General features: G+C 38.5%; 4 protein-coding genes across 6 annotated transcripts; 3 read left to right on the top strand and 1 right to left on the bottom strand.

Annotated features, from left to right (window-relative positions):
* Positions 1-1,414: 1,414 nt before the first annotated feature.
* nmt2 (N-myristoyltransferase 2) lies at positions 1,415-6,925 on the top strand. Of its 3 annotated transcripts, XR_013787388.1 has the most exons (13): positions 1,449-1,676; positions 2,399-2,516; positions 2,645-2,789; positions 3,204-3,322; positions 3,497-3,588; positions 3,785-3,901; positions 3,989-4,159; positions 4,238-4,346; positions 4,433-4,603; positions 4,690-4,857; positions 5,011-5,148; positions 5,333-6,136; positions 6,296-6,925. XR_013787388.1 is itself a non-coding variant. In XM_079469600.1 (12 exons), exons 1-12 carry the CDS (start codon positions 1,564-1,566, stop codon positions 5,351-5,353), a joined length of 1,482 nt encoding a protein of 493 aa, XP_079325726.1. In that variant the 5' UTR covers positions 1,415-1,563; the 3' UTR covers positions 5,354-6,925. The 3 variants fall into 3 exon arrangements, 2 of the variants coding, with proteins under 2 accessions (XP_079325726.1, XP_079325727.1); XM_079469600.1 differs by having other exon boundaries at positions 1,415-1,676; positions 5,333-6,925; XM_079469601.1 differs by having other exon boundaries at positions 1,566-1,676; positions 2,236-2,516; positions 5,333-6,925.
* rpp38 (ribonuclease P/MRP 38 subunit) lies at positions 6,909-7,954 on the bottom strand. The gene is made up of 2 exons (XM_079469602.1): positions 7,860-7,954; positions 6,909-7,771 (listed from the first exon to the last, which is right to left on the bottom strand). The coding sequence occupies exon 2, from the start codon at positions 7,766-7,768 to the stop codon at positions 6,941-6,943; it is 828 nt and encodes a 275-aa protein (XP_079325728.1). The 5' UTR covers positions 7,769-7,771; positions 7,860-7,954; the 3' UTR covers positions 6,909-6,940.
* acbd7 (acyl-CoA binding domain containing 7) lies at positions 7,392-9,910 on the top strand. Its single transcript, XM_079469603.1, has 4 exons — positions 7,392-8,482; positions 9,012-9,129; positions 9,230-9,289; positions 9,541-9,910. The coding sequence occupies exons 1-4, from the start codon at positions 8,471-8,473 to the stop codon at positions 9,612-9,614; spliced, it is 264 nt and encodes an 87-aa protein (XP_079325729.1). The 5' UTR covers positions 7,392-8,470; the 3' UTR covers positions 9,615-9,910.
* A 559-nt stretch (positions 9,911-10,469) lies between these two features.
* On the top strand, positions 10,470-17,579 carry crot (carnitine O-octanoyltransferase). The gene is made up of 17 exons (XM_079468593.1): positions 10,470-10,666; positions 10,936-11,058; positions 11,367-11,491; positions 11,594-11,775; positions 11,967-12,091; positions 12,173-12,281; positions 12,373-12,466; positions 12,584-12,709; positions 12,858-12,959; positions 13,084-13,167; positions 13,249-13,356; positions 13,803-13,933; positions 14,022-14,145; positions 14,242-14,320; positions 14,403-14,496; positions 14,572-14,691; positions 16,138-17,579. Exons 2-17 carry the CDS (start codon positions 10,944-10,946, stop codon positions 16,256-16,258), a joined length of 1,839 nt encoding a protein of 612 aa, XP_079324719.1. The 5' UTR covers positions 10,470-10,666; positions 10,936-10,943; the 3' UTR covers positions 16,259-17,579.
* The last annotated feature ends 92 nt before the right edge of the window (positions 17,580-17,671 follow it).

The raw sequence follows: 17,671 nt of genomic DNA, 5'->3' as shown, positions 1-17,671 counted from the left end.
TGAGTTAATAGCTTTAGAAAGATGTCAGACCCTCTGTTTTGTTAAATGTGCTGTGTGTAATATTTAGAAGGATCCTTTGACAGAAATGCAATATAATATACATACAGTTGTGTTCAAAATAATAGCAGTGTGTTTAAAAAAGTGAGTAAAGCTCAAAAGCCTTATAATAACTTCAATACACAAATGAATTGGGAATACTGCATATTCTAAATCAAAACATGAAGAAAGAAGTATCTAATTTGTTATTACTCTACAGAAAGTGAAGACAAAGGAATGTTAGCCTGTTCAAAAAAATTTATCAGTGTCTGCATTTTTCTTACCAATGTCAAATATTTACTGTATAAAATGAAAAATCTGACTGATCTGGTTAGTGATGTTGGACTATTATCTTTAACATAACTGTACATAAAGACCTTACATAATGAAGCGTTACGCTTTTATACCTTAGAACCATATTGTTACTACAGTAGCCCTAACGGACAAACTGTTTCTCAAACACACTATCTACTTCGGCAGGGTGTAACAAACCAAAGCAATGTAACAATAGTGAAGTAAATAAAAGTGATAAGTTAACACTGCGATACTTGTTTCAGGTAAGGAAATTACTGGCTCTAGTTGTTCTAGTCCTGGATACATTTCTATGTTTGGTTGCACATAGAGAAAGATATTAAGAAGAATGCTTGTAATCAAACAGTTCTTGGCCACCATTGACTTCCACAGTAGAAAAATACAATGCTAGTCAAAAGTGCACCAGAACTGTTTGCTGTCCTACAGTTATCAAAATATATTTTGTGTGTAATAAAACAAAGACATTTTGTAAAATTCAAAAAGTGACCAAATATAAAGGAGCTGTAGGAAGGTAATATGAGTTTAACTAACTTTTGTTTAATATCTAACGCCAACAAAATATTCAAAATGTTATATAGTTTCAAGCCTCTGGCTCACGGTCTGATGAAAGGAATGAATGAGGACAGGATTAAAGGGAAAATGGGGTCTAGTGTTGTTTGGTTATCTAACATTCTTCAAAATATCTTCTTTTGTGATCTTCACCACAAAGAAAGTCATACAGGTTTGAAATGACACGAGGGTGAGTAAATGATGAAAATGGGTGAACTTTCATTTTAAGACACATTCAATGTGGGACTTGAGACACTCCAGTCTCATAAGACATAAGTGTAGGTCATCAATTATGTTAAGACGGACATCTAAACAAACTACTCAAATTATTGTATATTAGCCTATTCACATAAATGCATGCCTGATAATAACCACTACCATTAAAGTAATATCAGACACGGCACATGAATCTCCAGTCCATGCAGTGATAATAAAATGTGTTCATACTTTTTAGAAAAAAAGAATACAAGTAATACAAAATATACCATTAATACAAATACAAACAATGGACACGCTTCCGTTTTAAATGAATTAAATCCTACATTGTTTTTGCCTGTCGGTGCCTTAATTTACAGTAGTTGTAAGTAGGCTAATCGGTAGACGGTGCTGTTTTTCGCGGTTTTTATTGACTGCTTTTGCTCGTGAGGATTTGCGGTAGATTTATCCATGATGGCGGAGGACAGCGAGTCCGCGGCCAGCCAGCAGAGCCTGGAGCTGGACGACCAGGACACCTGCGGCATCGATGGAGACAACGAGGAGGAGAATGAACACATGCAGGGGTGAGGACATGAGCAAACGAATACAAGCGTGCGCACGAGACGGAAAGGTTTCTCTTCGGCGACCCGTCGTCGTGTAACTGCTCAAGTGATGTAAACAAACGGTTAGCTTAGCAACCAGGTAATCGGATGGGAATTGGTCCATATTTTACAATAACCTGCTATTTTAAGTGCTTGTTTAATGGTTGTATAACGCATATATATATATATATATTTCACCCAGATAGGTACACATATGTAGTTAACGCAACGGGTTGGGTTAAATCAAAATAGTAAGCAATAGCTCCCTTTATATTAATGTGAAGGATTTATGCGCGTTCAGCTGTCAAACACGCGATTCTTTGAAGTCTACTATTTGTGTCCGTCGGGGATTTCAAACCACTTTTATTTTATTTTGATTATAGTAATGGAAAGCATCCATGAACAATACAAACAGCTGAAATATTGCGGATTGTGATGATGTCGGATCCAGGAATACCAGTTTCGCTGTTGTCGGGCAGACCAGCGTCTCTCAGGCCCATAAAGTTTGACATGCTTGCATTAACAGACTCGTGCTTTATAGGTTTCATGGTGCAGTCACCGCCCAGGCCATTGTTATCGCATCAGTGAACTGGACACCTTCATGTTTAGCATGTCTGGCTGATGTTTTGCGTGGGAATGATTTCCATACGGGATCATTTACATGTCGAGCTGTGGTGGATTGAAGGTCCTGTGATTTTGTTAAGGAGTCCTGGGGGAGATCTTGGTGCAAAGAAGAAGAAAAAGAAACAGAAGAGGAAGAAGGAGAAGCCAAGCTCGGGAGGAACGAAGTCTGACTCTGCCTCTGATTCTCAGGAGATAAAGGTTTGAAACGTATTAAGAATTGTGTGATCACATGTTTGTTCTGTAAATCTCTCATTTCCTTTGTGAAATCGCAGCGGGATTTATTGACGGTCATTCACGTGACTGGTTTCCTTTTGTTTGGCTCTCAGAACCCTGCCATTCCCATGCAGAAGCTGCAGGATATACAGAGAGCTATGGAGCTTCTGTCCACCTGTCAAGGTCCAGCCAAAAACATAGACGAGGCCACAAAGCACAAGTACCAATTCTGGGACACTCAACCTGTGCCCAAACTCAGTGAGTCGTGCATTACAATCTGTTTGTTTGCAACATCACCGACGTAAACTACTTTGCAAATCTGCAACGCTAGGATTATTTGGAGAGTCATGTGTAATTGTATTCATCCTGCAGTAATCCTGCAACAGTGTTGAATTCAGCAAACAAATCATTATTCAACATCATTCAGTGTATTGAGAGAACACAAGCTCAGCGTGGATTAAATCAGTTGCTGGTGGGGAGGTACAAATGTGTACCACAATCTCAGTCATTGGCCATTTGCTGAAGCGTCCCATCTACTATAGAGTTCATCCAATCATCTAATACAGCCAGCAAACTGGATAAAATTGTATTGATTGAAAGGAGTTTTTTCACAAGCCATTAAAATGAATGGACTTCACAATCATGCTATACAAATTCCCTGTTTTATTGCAGATGAGGTAGTGACAACTCATGGGCCAATTGAGCCAGATAAAGAAAATATCAGACAAGAGCCATATTCCCTCCCACAGGGATTTATGTGGGATACGCTGGATCTCAGCAACGCTGAAGTGGTATGTTAATGTGTGTGTGACAGAAAGAAAGCTTGTGAAACATTTGCTTCTTTTGAAGCACTTAGGCAGTATAAACTGAATGCAGAAATGGCCTATACTGTGTGTCATATTAGTTCAGGCATTATATTATCCTATGCAATCAAAAGTTTGACATTCATTCTTACTGTTTTGTAGCTGAAGGAGTTGTACACTTTGCTGAATGAAAATTATGTTGAGGATGATGACAACATGTTTAGATTTGACTATTCTCCTAACTTTCTGAAATGGTAAGTCATAAAAACAATTTAGGTGTATGTTTAACATGACAAGGCTTCAGAATTTATCCAATGCCGCACCCAATTCCTATCTTCAGAGATATACATTTCAATATCTTGCACAATTTCAAGATGCCTTGAACAGAATATTTGCTTGAATGCATATTTTGAGGCTCATCAGTTGCGTCCTGCAATTTCTCAATATTAGGGCGTTACGTCCCCCCGGTTGGCTGCACCAGTGGCACTGCGGTGTCAGGGTCTCCTCCAATAAAAAGCTGGTTGGGTTCATCAGTGCCATTCCTGCAGACATCCACATCTATGACACGTGAGTTCAGGCCACATCAGCTGAGAATTTACATTGCTTTTCATCCAGGCTTCACTTAATCACTCTAAATTCTCATTATGTTTTAAGGTTGAAGAAGATGGTGGAGATAAACTTCCTGTGTGTACATAAAAAACTGCGTTCAAAGCGCGTCGCTCCCGTGCTAATCCGAGAGATCACACGGCGGGTGAATTTAGAAGGAATTTTCCAGGCTGTGTACACTGCTGGTGTGGTCCTGCCCAAACCTGTGTCCACATGCAGGTACCAAATCGCAACACAGCACAAGATTAATTTAAGTAATTTTATAGAGATCTTGAACTTGTATCTTTGTTTTTGTAGGTACTGGCATCGTTCTCTTAATCCCAGGAAGCTAGTAGAGGTGAAGTTCTCCCACCTCAGCCGAAACATGACGCTACAGCGAACAATGAAACTCTACAGATTACCTGATGTAAGCCTACACACGTTTACATGGGGAGTTAAGCTATAATCATGGCATGTGTTTTATCTTCTAATTCCATCTATTTCTTCTTGTAGAGTACACGTACCCCTGGTTTGAGGCCGATGGTAGAGGGAGATGTGAAGCAAGTGACAGCGCTGCTGCAGAAATACCAGAGCAAGTTTCACCTGCGACCTGTGATGGGTGAAGAGGAGGTCAAGCACTGGTTCCTACCACAGGAGAATATTATTGACACTTACGTAGTGGAGGTACATGCTGGGAACATTCACAAAAACTTACAAAACTGCCGTGGCTTGTTTACTGTTTAATCGTGAGTTTCATATGTTGTTCAAAGGGTTCTGGTGGGCTGCTAACAGACTTCATCAGTTTCTACACCCTGCCATCAACAGTTATGCATCATCCTCTGCACAAAAGCCTGAAGGCCGCTTATTCCTTTTACAATGTCCATACAGAGACGCAGCTCATGGACCTGATGAACGACGCTCTCATCCTAGCCAAACTGGTACGATCACAAGTAACTGCATGCTCAGAGGAGCTCAAGAGAAATGCATTCAGACTGACAACACACAATATTTGGCATTACTTTGTGAATTGTATTGTAATATTATTGTAATTCATATTCCTTTTCTTTTGGGGGCATGTTTCGGGACTACAGAAAGGTTTTGATGTTTTTAATGCGCTGGATCTAATGGACAATAAGACTTTCTTGGAAAAACTCAAGTTTGGGATTGGAGATGGTAACCTGCAGTATTATCTGTACAACTGGAAATGCCCCCCGATGGACCCAGAGAAAGTGAGTTAAACAAAATGCTTTGGATAACATATTTTTACATGAATGTTAGAATAACAATAATTAGCAAATGTATCAATGATTAATCAATTATACTCTATATAGTTGAAAGAATCCAAAAATATGATAATGACCAAAGACCTTGTAATTTTCCCAGTGTTTAAATGTATTTCTCCATCCTCTCCAGGTTGGTCTTGTTTTACAGTAACTGGCTGCTTCACTGTGGATGCTGAGGGACTTAAAGGTCCATCTCCGATTCTCTGATTTGGACTTGGTCTACGTAAAGAGGAAAAACGGACATCCATTCAAAGTGAATGAGTTATGTTGTGCAGCTCTCTTAGGTCTTGTTGCAGTTATTGAGGGGTCTCCCTCTTTTCTCTTTGTCTTTGACTCTCTTTCAGAGAATGTGAGAAACATTATCAATGTCAAACACATCCACAAGCTGTATACACACGTATTTCCCTTAACATGCAAAAAGTATCCTCTCTCAGACATATGATTAATTTCATGTTTTGTTTTTGTTCCTTTGTTTTGTATTATGAAGGTGCGTTGATACATTTGTGTGAATTAGCAAGCTGTACATTTAATGCCAGATATTTATTACATATTGTGTGGTTAACAATGGACCAGGAACAGGGGGTTGAAATCCAAAGTCTTTTTTATGGAGCTGCCTTTTGCCATTTGTAATTCCTGCTGCCAGTGGGAAAGCGAGCTAATGTTGTGTGTGGACGAATGTATTCCATTTTGAAGCACATCATCAACATGTTTCTAAAGGGCCGGAATGCTCTGAGTTGTATTTTTAAGAATTTTGTTTAAGGAAATGTTTTGTTTAGGTTTGTGTGTAGAATTTTGAATGCAAGTTATTTTCCGTTTTTTTCATGAAGGTGGAAGACTTCACATTCATGAAACAATCTTTTATCATTTAGTGGTTTTAAATTATTATTTCAAAACAATTCTTAAGAAATGTATTTTAGTTACATTTATTTTGTCAGTATTCGTTGAAGAGACCATAACCTCATCTGAATGGTGCATTTGCTATAAAGCCCTGGTGATTTTCTATATTCAAGCACAAGGAGGGCTGAACAATCCTGTACTTTATTTTGAGGACTGGCAGCCAGGAAAGCTTGCTCGCTGTTTAGCTGGCTGTCAGTTACAATCACTGTTAGGTGAAGCATTATAAAATGTGAAAAGTTTGATTATATAGCAAAAACTGATTTTGTGTTACTACAGCTTGACATAGTTTGCAACAATATGCTTTTAAATGAGAGCATGTCCAAACATGCTTAAAAGAAAGATGCTCCTCTCAGAAGTACCACATTTCAACTTCATTTCGGTCTGTGGTTTATTCAATAACATCCAGGCACTTTGCGACTGTCAGTTTAAGTATGTTTTTCTAAGGCTTGCTGTATGAAATGAGCATGATCCAATTTTTGTCAAACTGTATGGTTTGTTTAAGAACTTATGGGTTTCGGTGAGAACACAAGAGTACTTGCCTTATTTCAGAAAGGTTGTTTTTTTTTAATGTCAAACGTGTAGTTTTAAATAATCAGCTTTCTCTTTCTGAAAACAGTATTTTTATTGAGTTCCATTGCAGGTTATTTGAAAAAAAAATGATATGGGAAGAAGTACCAGCACCATGTCAAACACGACAAGTCACCCAAATATCTTAATTGTCAAAAATATACTTCAAGGTATACCAGCATGGATATTTGACTGAATAAAGGCATCTACAATAAAAAAAATCAGGATCCTTTTCTTCTCTATAACCAATAAACACTTTAAACAGACACTTTGGTCATTTTTGCTTTCCTTTCTTCTTCCGTTTTCTTATTTTTGTGGAATTAGGGATGATTTTTTTTACTTTTAAAGGCTGTAGGATTAGAGGAGAGCCCTCGCTGCCTTCATTCGAAATCTCTTCTAATTTCCTCTTTTGCCCCTTCGCGGTATCCGTGTGTTTTTCCTCGGCTTGTTCCTTCACGTTTTCCGGTTTTGGCGTTATGTCCGTCGGAGCCCAAACAACGTCGAGCGGTGGAACGACGGGTGTGATGGAAGCCACCAAATCTGCGAACTCCTCTGCGTCGCGTTTGAACCCCAGCGCCAACACGCACTTGAGTCCCAGCAGACCCGCAAGGGTCTTGCTCAGACAGGGCACCTGGCATGCAGGAACCAATCTCGTTTTACTCAACGGGATGAGATGACAAGTCATGTGTGAGGGCGCGACCGAATTACAAACAAGCACTAAATTCAGTTCATTCCTCTCCAAGCCCTTGGTGACCTCGTTGATCCCAATGGCCAGTTGTTTCCTCGTCGCTGCGCTGGTCCAGCACGGTTCAGAGGGCTTTGGGGTGGTCTGTAAGTTCTCAGTGGAGTCCGGGGCTAGTTGGTGTTCCTCGGTGGGCTTTGGCGTCTTTTTATTTGATCTCCTGTTGCCCCAATCACGAAACGTATTCACCCGCTTTTTCTGAAGACCAACAGCGGTTATTTTGTCTCTAAGTGTGGTCAGAATAAATTGCTCGTGTTCTTTGTTCAGCGGGCTCCACTGAAGATTGTATGGATTATTCAAGGATGTTTTCACTGGCAAGGGCTTCCCTTTTCCCTTCTTCGATACTGGGGTAGGCGTCATTTTCTGCAAAACCGCGCATTAAACTCGATTAAGAATGCAACATAACATTAAACTAATTTATACTGACTAAATAAAGTAGCCATAAACAGACCTTTATTTAGTCCGCCTAAAATCACAGTTTAACTTGTTTCGTTTCCACAGCGCGTGCACTGCTGAGTGCGCAGACATGTTGTTTTTGAAGGTCTTTTCTTCTGTGGTTACTTAATGAATCGTTCGCGGTTCCTAAAACACGCACCGCCACCTAGGGACTGGCTGTCTTTAGACTTTGATTTATTGAATGTTTAAATAACGGTTATTTGTTACAGTTGATAAATATTTTATATTTTTCTTCATTTAACATGCACGTGGGATCCTGCCAATAGTTGATGGATAGAGCCGATAATGACAGTATTAATGAAAATATAAATCATATTTCGTATTTTTCCCCTTTACTGCTAACTTTACTTTTAAGTTTACAGGATGTCATGTTACTAGAGATGCCAAATGCCAATGGTCAGATACAGGATACAAGGGTGTCGCCATAGAAATGAAATGAACTCATTACAGAGGGTCACAGCTGATGCATCCCCTCGGATGTTCGGTCAACCAATCAGCGCTCACTTCCACTGTCGCACTGTGAGATATCATCTTAGGCTTTAATTCATCAGAGGATCTGCGCTACTCTCCGGAGGATTCTCCCAGCGACAGAACACTCGCTTAAAAATGACTTTGCAGGTATTTATCTAAACAATTTTAGGTTAATGTCAATGTTTTTTTGTCCTGGAGTTGTAATGCATATTGTAATAGATATTCCTTCAGGTCAACAGCTGGATTTATGGATAATAATGTAAAGATTACAAGCCCTGTGTTATTATAGGGCTGTATAATATTACACTCAATGCGCATATGTGTTTGTTATTGCCTCGCATACACAGGTGCATATCGCGCGTTCAGAATCTTGCCTGTCTTCATCTGGGGCATCATGTGCGCTCCACTCGTGCACAGAAATTAATTTATTTCGTTCATTATTTGATGCACTAGTAAAAGTTTACACGCGATACAGTGTATTATACATAAGGTTGTTGTTAATATAGTAATTTTGCGAAAGTTTGACTTCTGTAGTTTGAATTCACAACAGTCAAACGGTCCAAACAAACAAAGCTGAGATAAGCAGTTACACATTAGAGCTCAACAAATATAAAAATATTGCTGAAACGTTTTAAGTGATCATGTTTACATCATGACAAACTATTTGTATCCGCAGGAAGATTTTGATCAATATGCAGGGGATGTAAAGAAAGTGAAGACCAGACCAACAGACCATGAGATGCTGGATTTATATGGCCTGTATAAGCAAGCTATTGCTGGGGACATTAATATCGGTAATTGTTGTAAACAATGACTCTTTTTTTTGTTGAATCCCAGACTGTATTTTTAGATCTTCAATAATTGTTGCCAATGTGTTCATTCTGTCTTGTGCAGATAAACCAATTTTGGATATTAAAGGAAAAGCCAAATGGGAGGCATGGAATTCAAGAAAAGGTAAATCTTGCTTAAGTTTTTATGTTGGTATTGCACCATGGATTGTATTTACTTTTACCAAAATTAGGATTATGAGAGCAGCTACAGATAATATTTTTTATGTCTTGCAATTTAGATCTTAATACAATTATTGATAGTTTGGATTTGCTGTGTACATTGTTTAGCCCTACTATTCACTCAACTACAAGGACATCTGTGACCTCTTCTGCAAGTTTATTTTAATTGTAATTAATTAAGTACTCTTTCTTCAGGTATGTCAAATGAAGGTGCAATGAATGCCTACATTCTCCTGGCCAAGAAAACCATTGAAAAGTATGGAATGTGACGAGAAAAAACTTTAGTTTTAAGTAAAAAGCATGATGATATAACATTATATGTTTAGCTATTGCTAAAAACAATTTAGCCTATATATATAATTCAAATAGATTTTTCCTCCATAATATGGATTAACATACTAAACATACCGGTAATCATCTCAGTTTATTAATGACTGATTGATAAATCATTGCCAGTCAGCTGTGACCTAAATATATAATTTTGAAAATCTCTTGTTTTAAATATGATGTAACTGTGAACCATTTAATAAAAGCAATAGAAATGTGTCCTCTTTTTATACATACAAAAAATGTCAAACTTTGGTTGATATTTTCAAGTACTATTGCTTCATTAGTATTACAGTATAGTCTCTTACTCGAGGACCAGCAATTGTGCTCCAGCACACAAATACTTTCTTTGTCCTCTCAGTGTGCGCATTGAAGCGTAGTCATCACAACACCCCTTTGGATCGAATACATGCAGAATTGGAGATGTGGAATCTTGCCAAGGCAAGGGCTTTTTGTACAGTGTTGCCAAATCTAGAAACCAATTGGGAATTGGAGAAGGGTTGAGTCAACAGCAGTTATATTTAAAATGCAAAGAGTTGCATACTGCGTCATGACTCATGACAAGAAAATGATACAGTACTTCAAATGTCCAACTTCTCATAAATGTATATAAAACTGTATTTTACTAGGAGCAGTGTACATTTGCTTACTATTTCTGTGCCATTTGATATTGCATACCAAATATAATTGGTTGAATATTTACATTGTTGAATCAAAGGGTGCGCGATGTCCAAGGTCAACTTGCGCTCTTGCGCGCTGCAGAACTTTTATTTTGAAATACGTTCAGGGGGTTGGCCATGTTGAATAAGTCAATTTTATTGTTTTGCACTTCACATTTTGTAATTAGGGCAAAGGTAAGTAACATAACGGGAGCGATTCCCGTGCTGACACAACCGTACACGTTGCTGTCGTGGGTTCAACATACCAAAACATTAAATTTCACCCGCACAACTCGAGAGCGGTATATGCATGACAACTCTCTGGTTCCGCTAAAGTAAGTCTCTTCGCTAGTATCTATCTGCTGCATTTTAAGCAAGTTCTTAACAAACGTTTGTATAAACTGTACACACTTCAAAAGTCACTTTGCTGCCAATAAAAAACTACAGTAAACGCTGTAATGTTTACACTGACTTATGAAGTTATTGCGTCTTGATCGCATTGAACACGACTTACGTTACGTCAACTTCACGTCTCTGCTGTATGTGAGGAACGCAAGCAGACGTTATAAACCCATTGTTATGCTGTTTCCGGTTTTATGTGCAGCTGAAATAATGGATAATCAGATTTTCGAGTCCACTGCTGAGCGGACCTTTCAGTATCAGGAGAGTCTGCCACCTCTACCTGTGCCGTCTTTACAGGGCACACTGAGCAAATACCTGGATGCAGGTGAGGGGTCAACATAACCCACGCATAGTTATACAACACGCATGGTGGGACTGGAGTCTTAACAGAGTTTGTGAGATGCATGATTAACCTACTGATTTTTTTTATATAGAAATTTAAATATAAATTGTATTGGTTTTAATGAAAACCATATATTGGTTGGATATCATGTGTTGTATTTGAACCAACAGAGCCTGATTCATAAGGCCTGTAACGGTTTTAAGGGTAAACAGCTAACTGTATCTGTAAAGTGATTTTCATCTGTGGAAGAACTCTTGCAGGGTTTAAAATGCGTTTTAATATTATTTCAGTGAGGCCTTTTGCATCCAATGAGGAGTTTGAAGGCACAACAGCTATCGTGAAGCACTTCGAGGAGGGCATCGGACAACACCTTCACCATAAACTTCTCCAAAGAGCCAAATCCAGACGCAACTGGGTGATGCCAATAATCCGTTATGCTTTCTATATTTGAAAACGGGTTTAATGACTTTCATTTGGGGTTTGTAGTTTATCTGAACATATGAAACATTTTCTTTAGCTTGCGGACTGGTGGCTAGACACAGCTTATCTGGAGCTGCGCATTCCCTCTCAGCTCAATGTGAATTTTGCGGGTCCTACGGCGTACCTGGAGCACTGCTGGCCTGCACAGGACGGCACCCAGCTGGAGAGGGCCAGTTTAGTTTTATGGTTCACCCTCCAGTACTGGGACCTTATACGCACGTAAGTGATCATTTGAGTAAACATGAGGAAGTCAGAGAACTAGGGCAGGGTGTGTCATGCCGTGATATAAATCAGTGGCTGGCTGTTAACCATTTGCTTCCAGATAGATATTTTACATAGGACCAATGTTGTTACTGTATTTATTATTTATAAGTAAATCAAACTTTTGATGGTCATATTTTGTAAATAAGAGATAGGCTAGCCGTTCATAAAGCAGGAAATATGCCCTTCGACATGGATCAGTTCCGCATGCTCTTCTGCACCTGCAAGGTGCCTGGAATCACTAAGGACACCATCCTCAACTTCTTCAAAACAGGTAAAGACTTATCAATACACATTTGCATTCTCGGTTTGCATGCATGCATGCATGTTATGTGTGGTTCTTTGTGTGTTGTAGAAAGTGAGGGTCCCTGCCCCTCTCATTTGGTTGTGATGTGCCGTGGGAGGGTCTTTACGTTTGATGGGCTCTGTGACGGTCGTATCCTAACTCCCCCCGAGCTGTTAAGGTACTGATGTCTTTCAATCCCACTAATTTTAATTTGCAGTTCCTAGTTTTTATGAAATTATGTTCTCAGTGTTAAAGTTTTTGTACTTTAGGCAGCTCACGTACATTAAAGACTGTTGTGATGGTGAACCAGAAGGGGATGGAGTGGGTGCCTTGACCACAGAGGAAAGGACCCGCTGGGCCAAAGTAAGAGCCATGCCCCTATTGGAGCACCACCTTTTTTTTTTAAATCAGTTTATTAATACATGATGACAATACAGGTATATTGCATGATTTATGTTAATTGCATTTTTGTATCTTCAGGCACGGGAATATCTGATCTCCATTGATCCTGCGAATAAAACCATATTGGAAACCATTCAAAGTTCTCTGTTTGTACTGTCGCTGGATGATGCCAAATCGTATTCCACCCCTGAAAACTACTCAAAGGTTGAGCACATGTTCAAGATTTACCCCCAGATAAAAACTCTCTTACGTGTCACACTTATACAAACAAATTCTGTATACGTAACTTTTATTCATAAAATCACCGTCCAAAGTTTAACACACTCTTTTTCTGTCTCTTATTGTTCAACAGCTGACCCAGCTGGCATTGACTGGTGACCCCACGATCCGCTGGGGAGATAAATCTTACAATCTCCTCTCCTTCTCTGATGGCACATTCGGTTCAAATTGTGATGTAAATGCAACTAGGTTATTTCATCATGTCACACACTATACGTATGATGATTCCACATATGGTCAGATGTAGGAATAGTGATGCTTATTCAAACATTGTTTGTGTATATTCGTGTTTGTTTTAGCATGCTCCGTATGACGCAATGGTTTTGGTGTCTCATGGCTACTACGTAGACCAAAAGCTGAGGGCCAGTGGTGGAGTGTGGAAGGTAAGACAACAAATATGTGTTGCTTGTGTGTGCCTGCATATGTTAGTAGGTTTGTGTGAGAGAGAACATTTTGTCTTACAGGGTTCACAGGTTGTGCGTGACCTCAGTGTGCCAGAGGAACATATATTTACTGTGGATGAGAGAGTAAGGAGAGACATCAGCCTGGCTAAAGAACAGTACCAAAAAAGCGTGAGGAACACTGACACACAGATTCATTTTGATGATATGGTTCATGATTGGAACATTCCATATTGTAAACATCACATACAGTATGAAAACATAATTTAGTTCCTTTATTGTGATTTCTTTTTATACAATAAACGCAAAAAAGGCAAACCCTGTCATGATTTACTTATCCTTTTGTCATTTCAAACCTGTATGACTTTTTGTCTTCTGCAGAACACAGAAGGAGATATTTTGAAGAATGCTGTTAAGCAAACAACAGCGGTAGCCATAGACTTACACTGTTTTTTTGTCCATACATACAAGTCAATGGGTATCACTGATGTTTGGTTACCAATATTCTTCAAAATATCTTCTATTGTGTAATGCTAAATCTTTGCATAGAAAGAGTGTTGTAATGTATAAAACATCAATATTGAAGGGTTCATTTACTCACATGTGTTTATCTGCAGGCCCAGGACATGCAGGTTGTCTCTTATGCTTTCACCTCCTTTGGAAAAGCAGCCATTAAGAAGAGAAAGCTTCACCCGGACACATTTGTCCAGCTCGCACTGCAGTTAGCCTACTACAGACTTCATGGAAAGTGAGTGTCTTTGCCTGCTGCAGGTAAGTGCACTAGTAGTTACATCAACCCTTCCTAACTTTCACCTCTCTCTGTCCTTCATTCTCAGGCCTGGTTGTTGTTATGAAACAGCCACCACGCGGCGTTTCTTTCACGGCCGTACAGAGACCATGAGGCCCTGCACCGTGGAAGTCCAGCACTGGTGTAGAACTATGCTCAACCCTGCAGCCACTGTAAATATATTGTCTGTACATCTAACTACATCCACTCCGCATAATTCAAGGAAGAGGTCAATCAGAAGTCTTTTTGTTTCGGTTTATTTTACACAGGCTGAGGAAAAAAGACAAGCTCTTCATGAGGCTTTCAACAAACATAACAAATTGATGGGAGAGGCACAGAATGGAAAAGGTTAGTGCGTGTTAATGTATTTATTCAGTTTCATCATATTTCGATAATGTGGCGTAAATGTGATGTTCTGTGCTTATTCCAGGTTTTGACAGACATCTCCTGGGCTTGTACCTGATTGCTAAGGAGGAAGGTTTTCCTGTACATGAGCTCTATACAGATCCTCTCTATGCTAAGAGGTTTGTCCCAACACGATTTCATTTCACATGTATTGTCTGAGCCATACTAATATCTCAATGTGTGTGTGTCTCTAGCGGAGGAGGAGGGAATTTTGTGTTATCTACAAGTCTCGTGGGCTACACTACTGTGCTGGGAGGAGTTGCACCCATGGTGCAACACGGTTATGGATTTTTCTACCGTATCCGTGATGACAGGTATAAATATGTCCATAAATATGCGCTTGTTTATGTTTTAACTGCACAATTATCCTAAGCCCCCCAAAAAATCACGATAACTGTTGATTATTTATTGTAAAATTGTGTCGTTTTGGGGGGGTCAATGAATCACACTCAAAATGCAAGGGAGACAAAAGTTGGTTACCGTTGTGGTTCTTAGGGCAAAACCTTAAAATAATTTACAATATGATATTGCTCGTCCTGTTTGATTATATTGCGGTTATTGTCAGTACCAGTTGTGGATTATATTGTGGTTATTGTGAGACCCTAATATGCGTCTATACTTAATCTGATAAAGCTTGCTTTAGTATCTGCAAAAGCTAAACAATATATGTGTTTACTTTGTTCAAATATTTATGACATTTCTAAATAAACAACCGGGAGACTGCATTTATTAGATATTATTTACTAGAAAATTTTAACTTGTTATATAAAACACCATGTAGTGTGTGTGAGGGACCGAACAGTCAAGGTAAGGAAGGCAATGAAAAATAGTTTCCAAAAAATATATTTAATATAAAGTCAGGCGTTTACACAACTGATTCAACAAAGGAAATAAAGTCCAAATGAACAAATCAAAAGTTTAGGCCTATAACTGAGGTCAACAGAACAAACAAACCTCAAATAATTTAATACATAGGGAAAACCAACCTGAACTTCTCTACTAAGGAAACAGAGGAACATTTATACAAATGGACTAGTCTACATTTACACACAAGGGGAAGACGAAACACAAACTTAAAAATTAATACAAACAAGATCAGATCCATGATTAAAGAATATAAATAAATGCCTAACTTAAGTCAATAAAGAAACAAAGCAAGCAAACAAGAAATTAGTATAGGAAATCCGGATCCACACATTATATTCCCCCCCCCCCCCCACAGTCAATCTGCTGATTGGTAGCGGCAGGCGGAACTAAAAACGGCAGTCCCTGCAGCCTGCCGGCCCTTAACACGCAAGCCCTGCAAATCGGAAGTCGCTAATCAGCGGTCAACAGCTCCGAACCTCCGCAGCACCCCAACGGTAACTTAAACTCAAGAAAATCAATATTAAAGTCAGTGTACCATACAACATAAACTAGATTGCGTGCACTCAAACCAGCTAATGATGTACTGCCACCCAAAATAAATATGTAAATGAGGAATAAAGTGTCCGAGTCTTCTTACCGAATATATGTATCATATGAATGCAGAAATCAAAATAAAACTATACATGTACAAATTAGGTGCGTGTGTGTAGGTGTGCGCAACATTACCGCTTGCTAATGTGTGGCTGCATCGTGGGCCATCACAGTGTGTTTTACCTTTTTTGAGTTTTAAGGTTTCTATTTTCCCCTGTAAAGCTGCTTTGGAACAATGCACGTTGTGAAAAGCGCTATATAAATAAAATAAAATTGAATTGAATTTCTCACCCTAAATTTAGAATTGTTGCGTCCTGTACCGCTTGGAAATCCAGTCCAGAGACAGATGCTGAAGCCCTTTTTCAGAACATCACAACGTCCTTCCACGATATCATGCACCTCACTACCCTCTCCAACCTGTAAAGCAGAGCATCCTGGGAAGTATGAACTAACCACAATGCTTATGATGTTAGGCTTAAAACAAACCATACATGGTCTAGATGTTTCAGCCATTACCTCCCTTATGACTGATGTGTTAAATCTTGCTGAAACTGAAAGGGTTGACTTAATTCCTTTTTGTTCTGTTTAGAAGCTTGACAGTTTTGGATCAGTGTGGATAAAAGCTAACTAGCTGGTGCTTTATACTGTCATGTGCCTTCAGTTAGTCATATTCAAAGAATCGCTAAGATTAGGAAAATTCTTGAAGTACACATTAATAGTTTTGCCTCTTAGCTGTTTAGCTTCAAACTTTTATAAAGTCATAGGAAACATCTAATACTCAAGCATTGTGACTCAACTAAAATATTGATTTTGAGATTAGTGCTTATGTTTGGAACTTGAACATTTTCCCACCAACGTAATCACCTTCAATAAGCTGCTTTTTAACAGAACTACTGTTTATCAATGCACAAATCAATGCAAGAGAGCAAAAACAATGCAGACATGTGTAATACCTTTTTTATTTTATGATTCTCAGTTTCTCGTGAGAAATGTGGATTTTTTCATTTTAAAGCATAATGCACTAGAGGGCAGTATTTTTGTATAAATTTAAATGAATGTTTAATGTTGTAGGTATGTGTCCATGTGCAAAATGATATACTGATCATGATTCATCAGCTTATTTTTTGTAGATTAACAACCAAATAATGTAAATTAGTTTTCTCTATTTTCATATACTAATACTGGGGGAAATGTATTGTGATGTTCTGTACATGGTGATTGGTTCAGATATGCCATGACAGACTGTTTCAGCTCTACTGTCTGTGCTTTTCTCATTGCATCCCATTTCAAACTTAATGTGCAGAATCAAATCATTGTGAATGTTATGTTTTAACATTATAATGTGAATTGTCCACAAAATGTATTATGCTGTGCTCTGTTCTTTGCATATGAATGATCTAAATCTTCCAAAAGATACTGTATAGGAAGAAATGGAAACATTGGACTGCTATGATTGAAACTGTGTTTTGTGGAATGGGCACAGATATATTTGTGATGGGGATTTTTTTGTAGTAGCAGACAACTCGATTTAATGTGATTTTTTTTAATGCAAATTGTTCTCATTCTCATCCAAGTTCAATGACACCATAATTTTTGTTGAAGGCTTATTGACCCCAGATGTGAATTTAGTTTTACATTCACAAATGTTCAAATTTTTATAAATGCTTCCGTTATGCTGTTAAAGCAGCTGTGAATGTAGCTTTGGTTTGCAAACATATATATTTAAAATACAATAATATTGACCAAACCTTTTTGTCTACTTTCATCTAAAAATGTAATCAGATTATTTTAAGAAATATTCCAAATGGTTTTAAAGTATATTATAATACCTTAACA

This window comes from Barbatula barbatula, assembly GCF_947034865.1.
Source record: "Barbatula barbatula genome assembly, chromosome: 12".
NCBI lineage: Eukaryota > Metazoa > Chordata > Actinopteri > Cypriniformes > Nemacheilidae > Barbatula > Barbatula barbatula.
The sequence above is the reverse complement of the archived record's forward strand: the minus strand, read 5'-3'. Positions and strand labels throughout refer to the sequence as shown.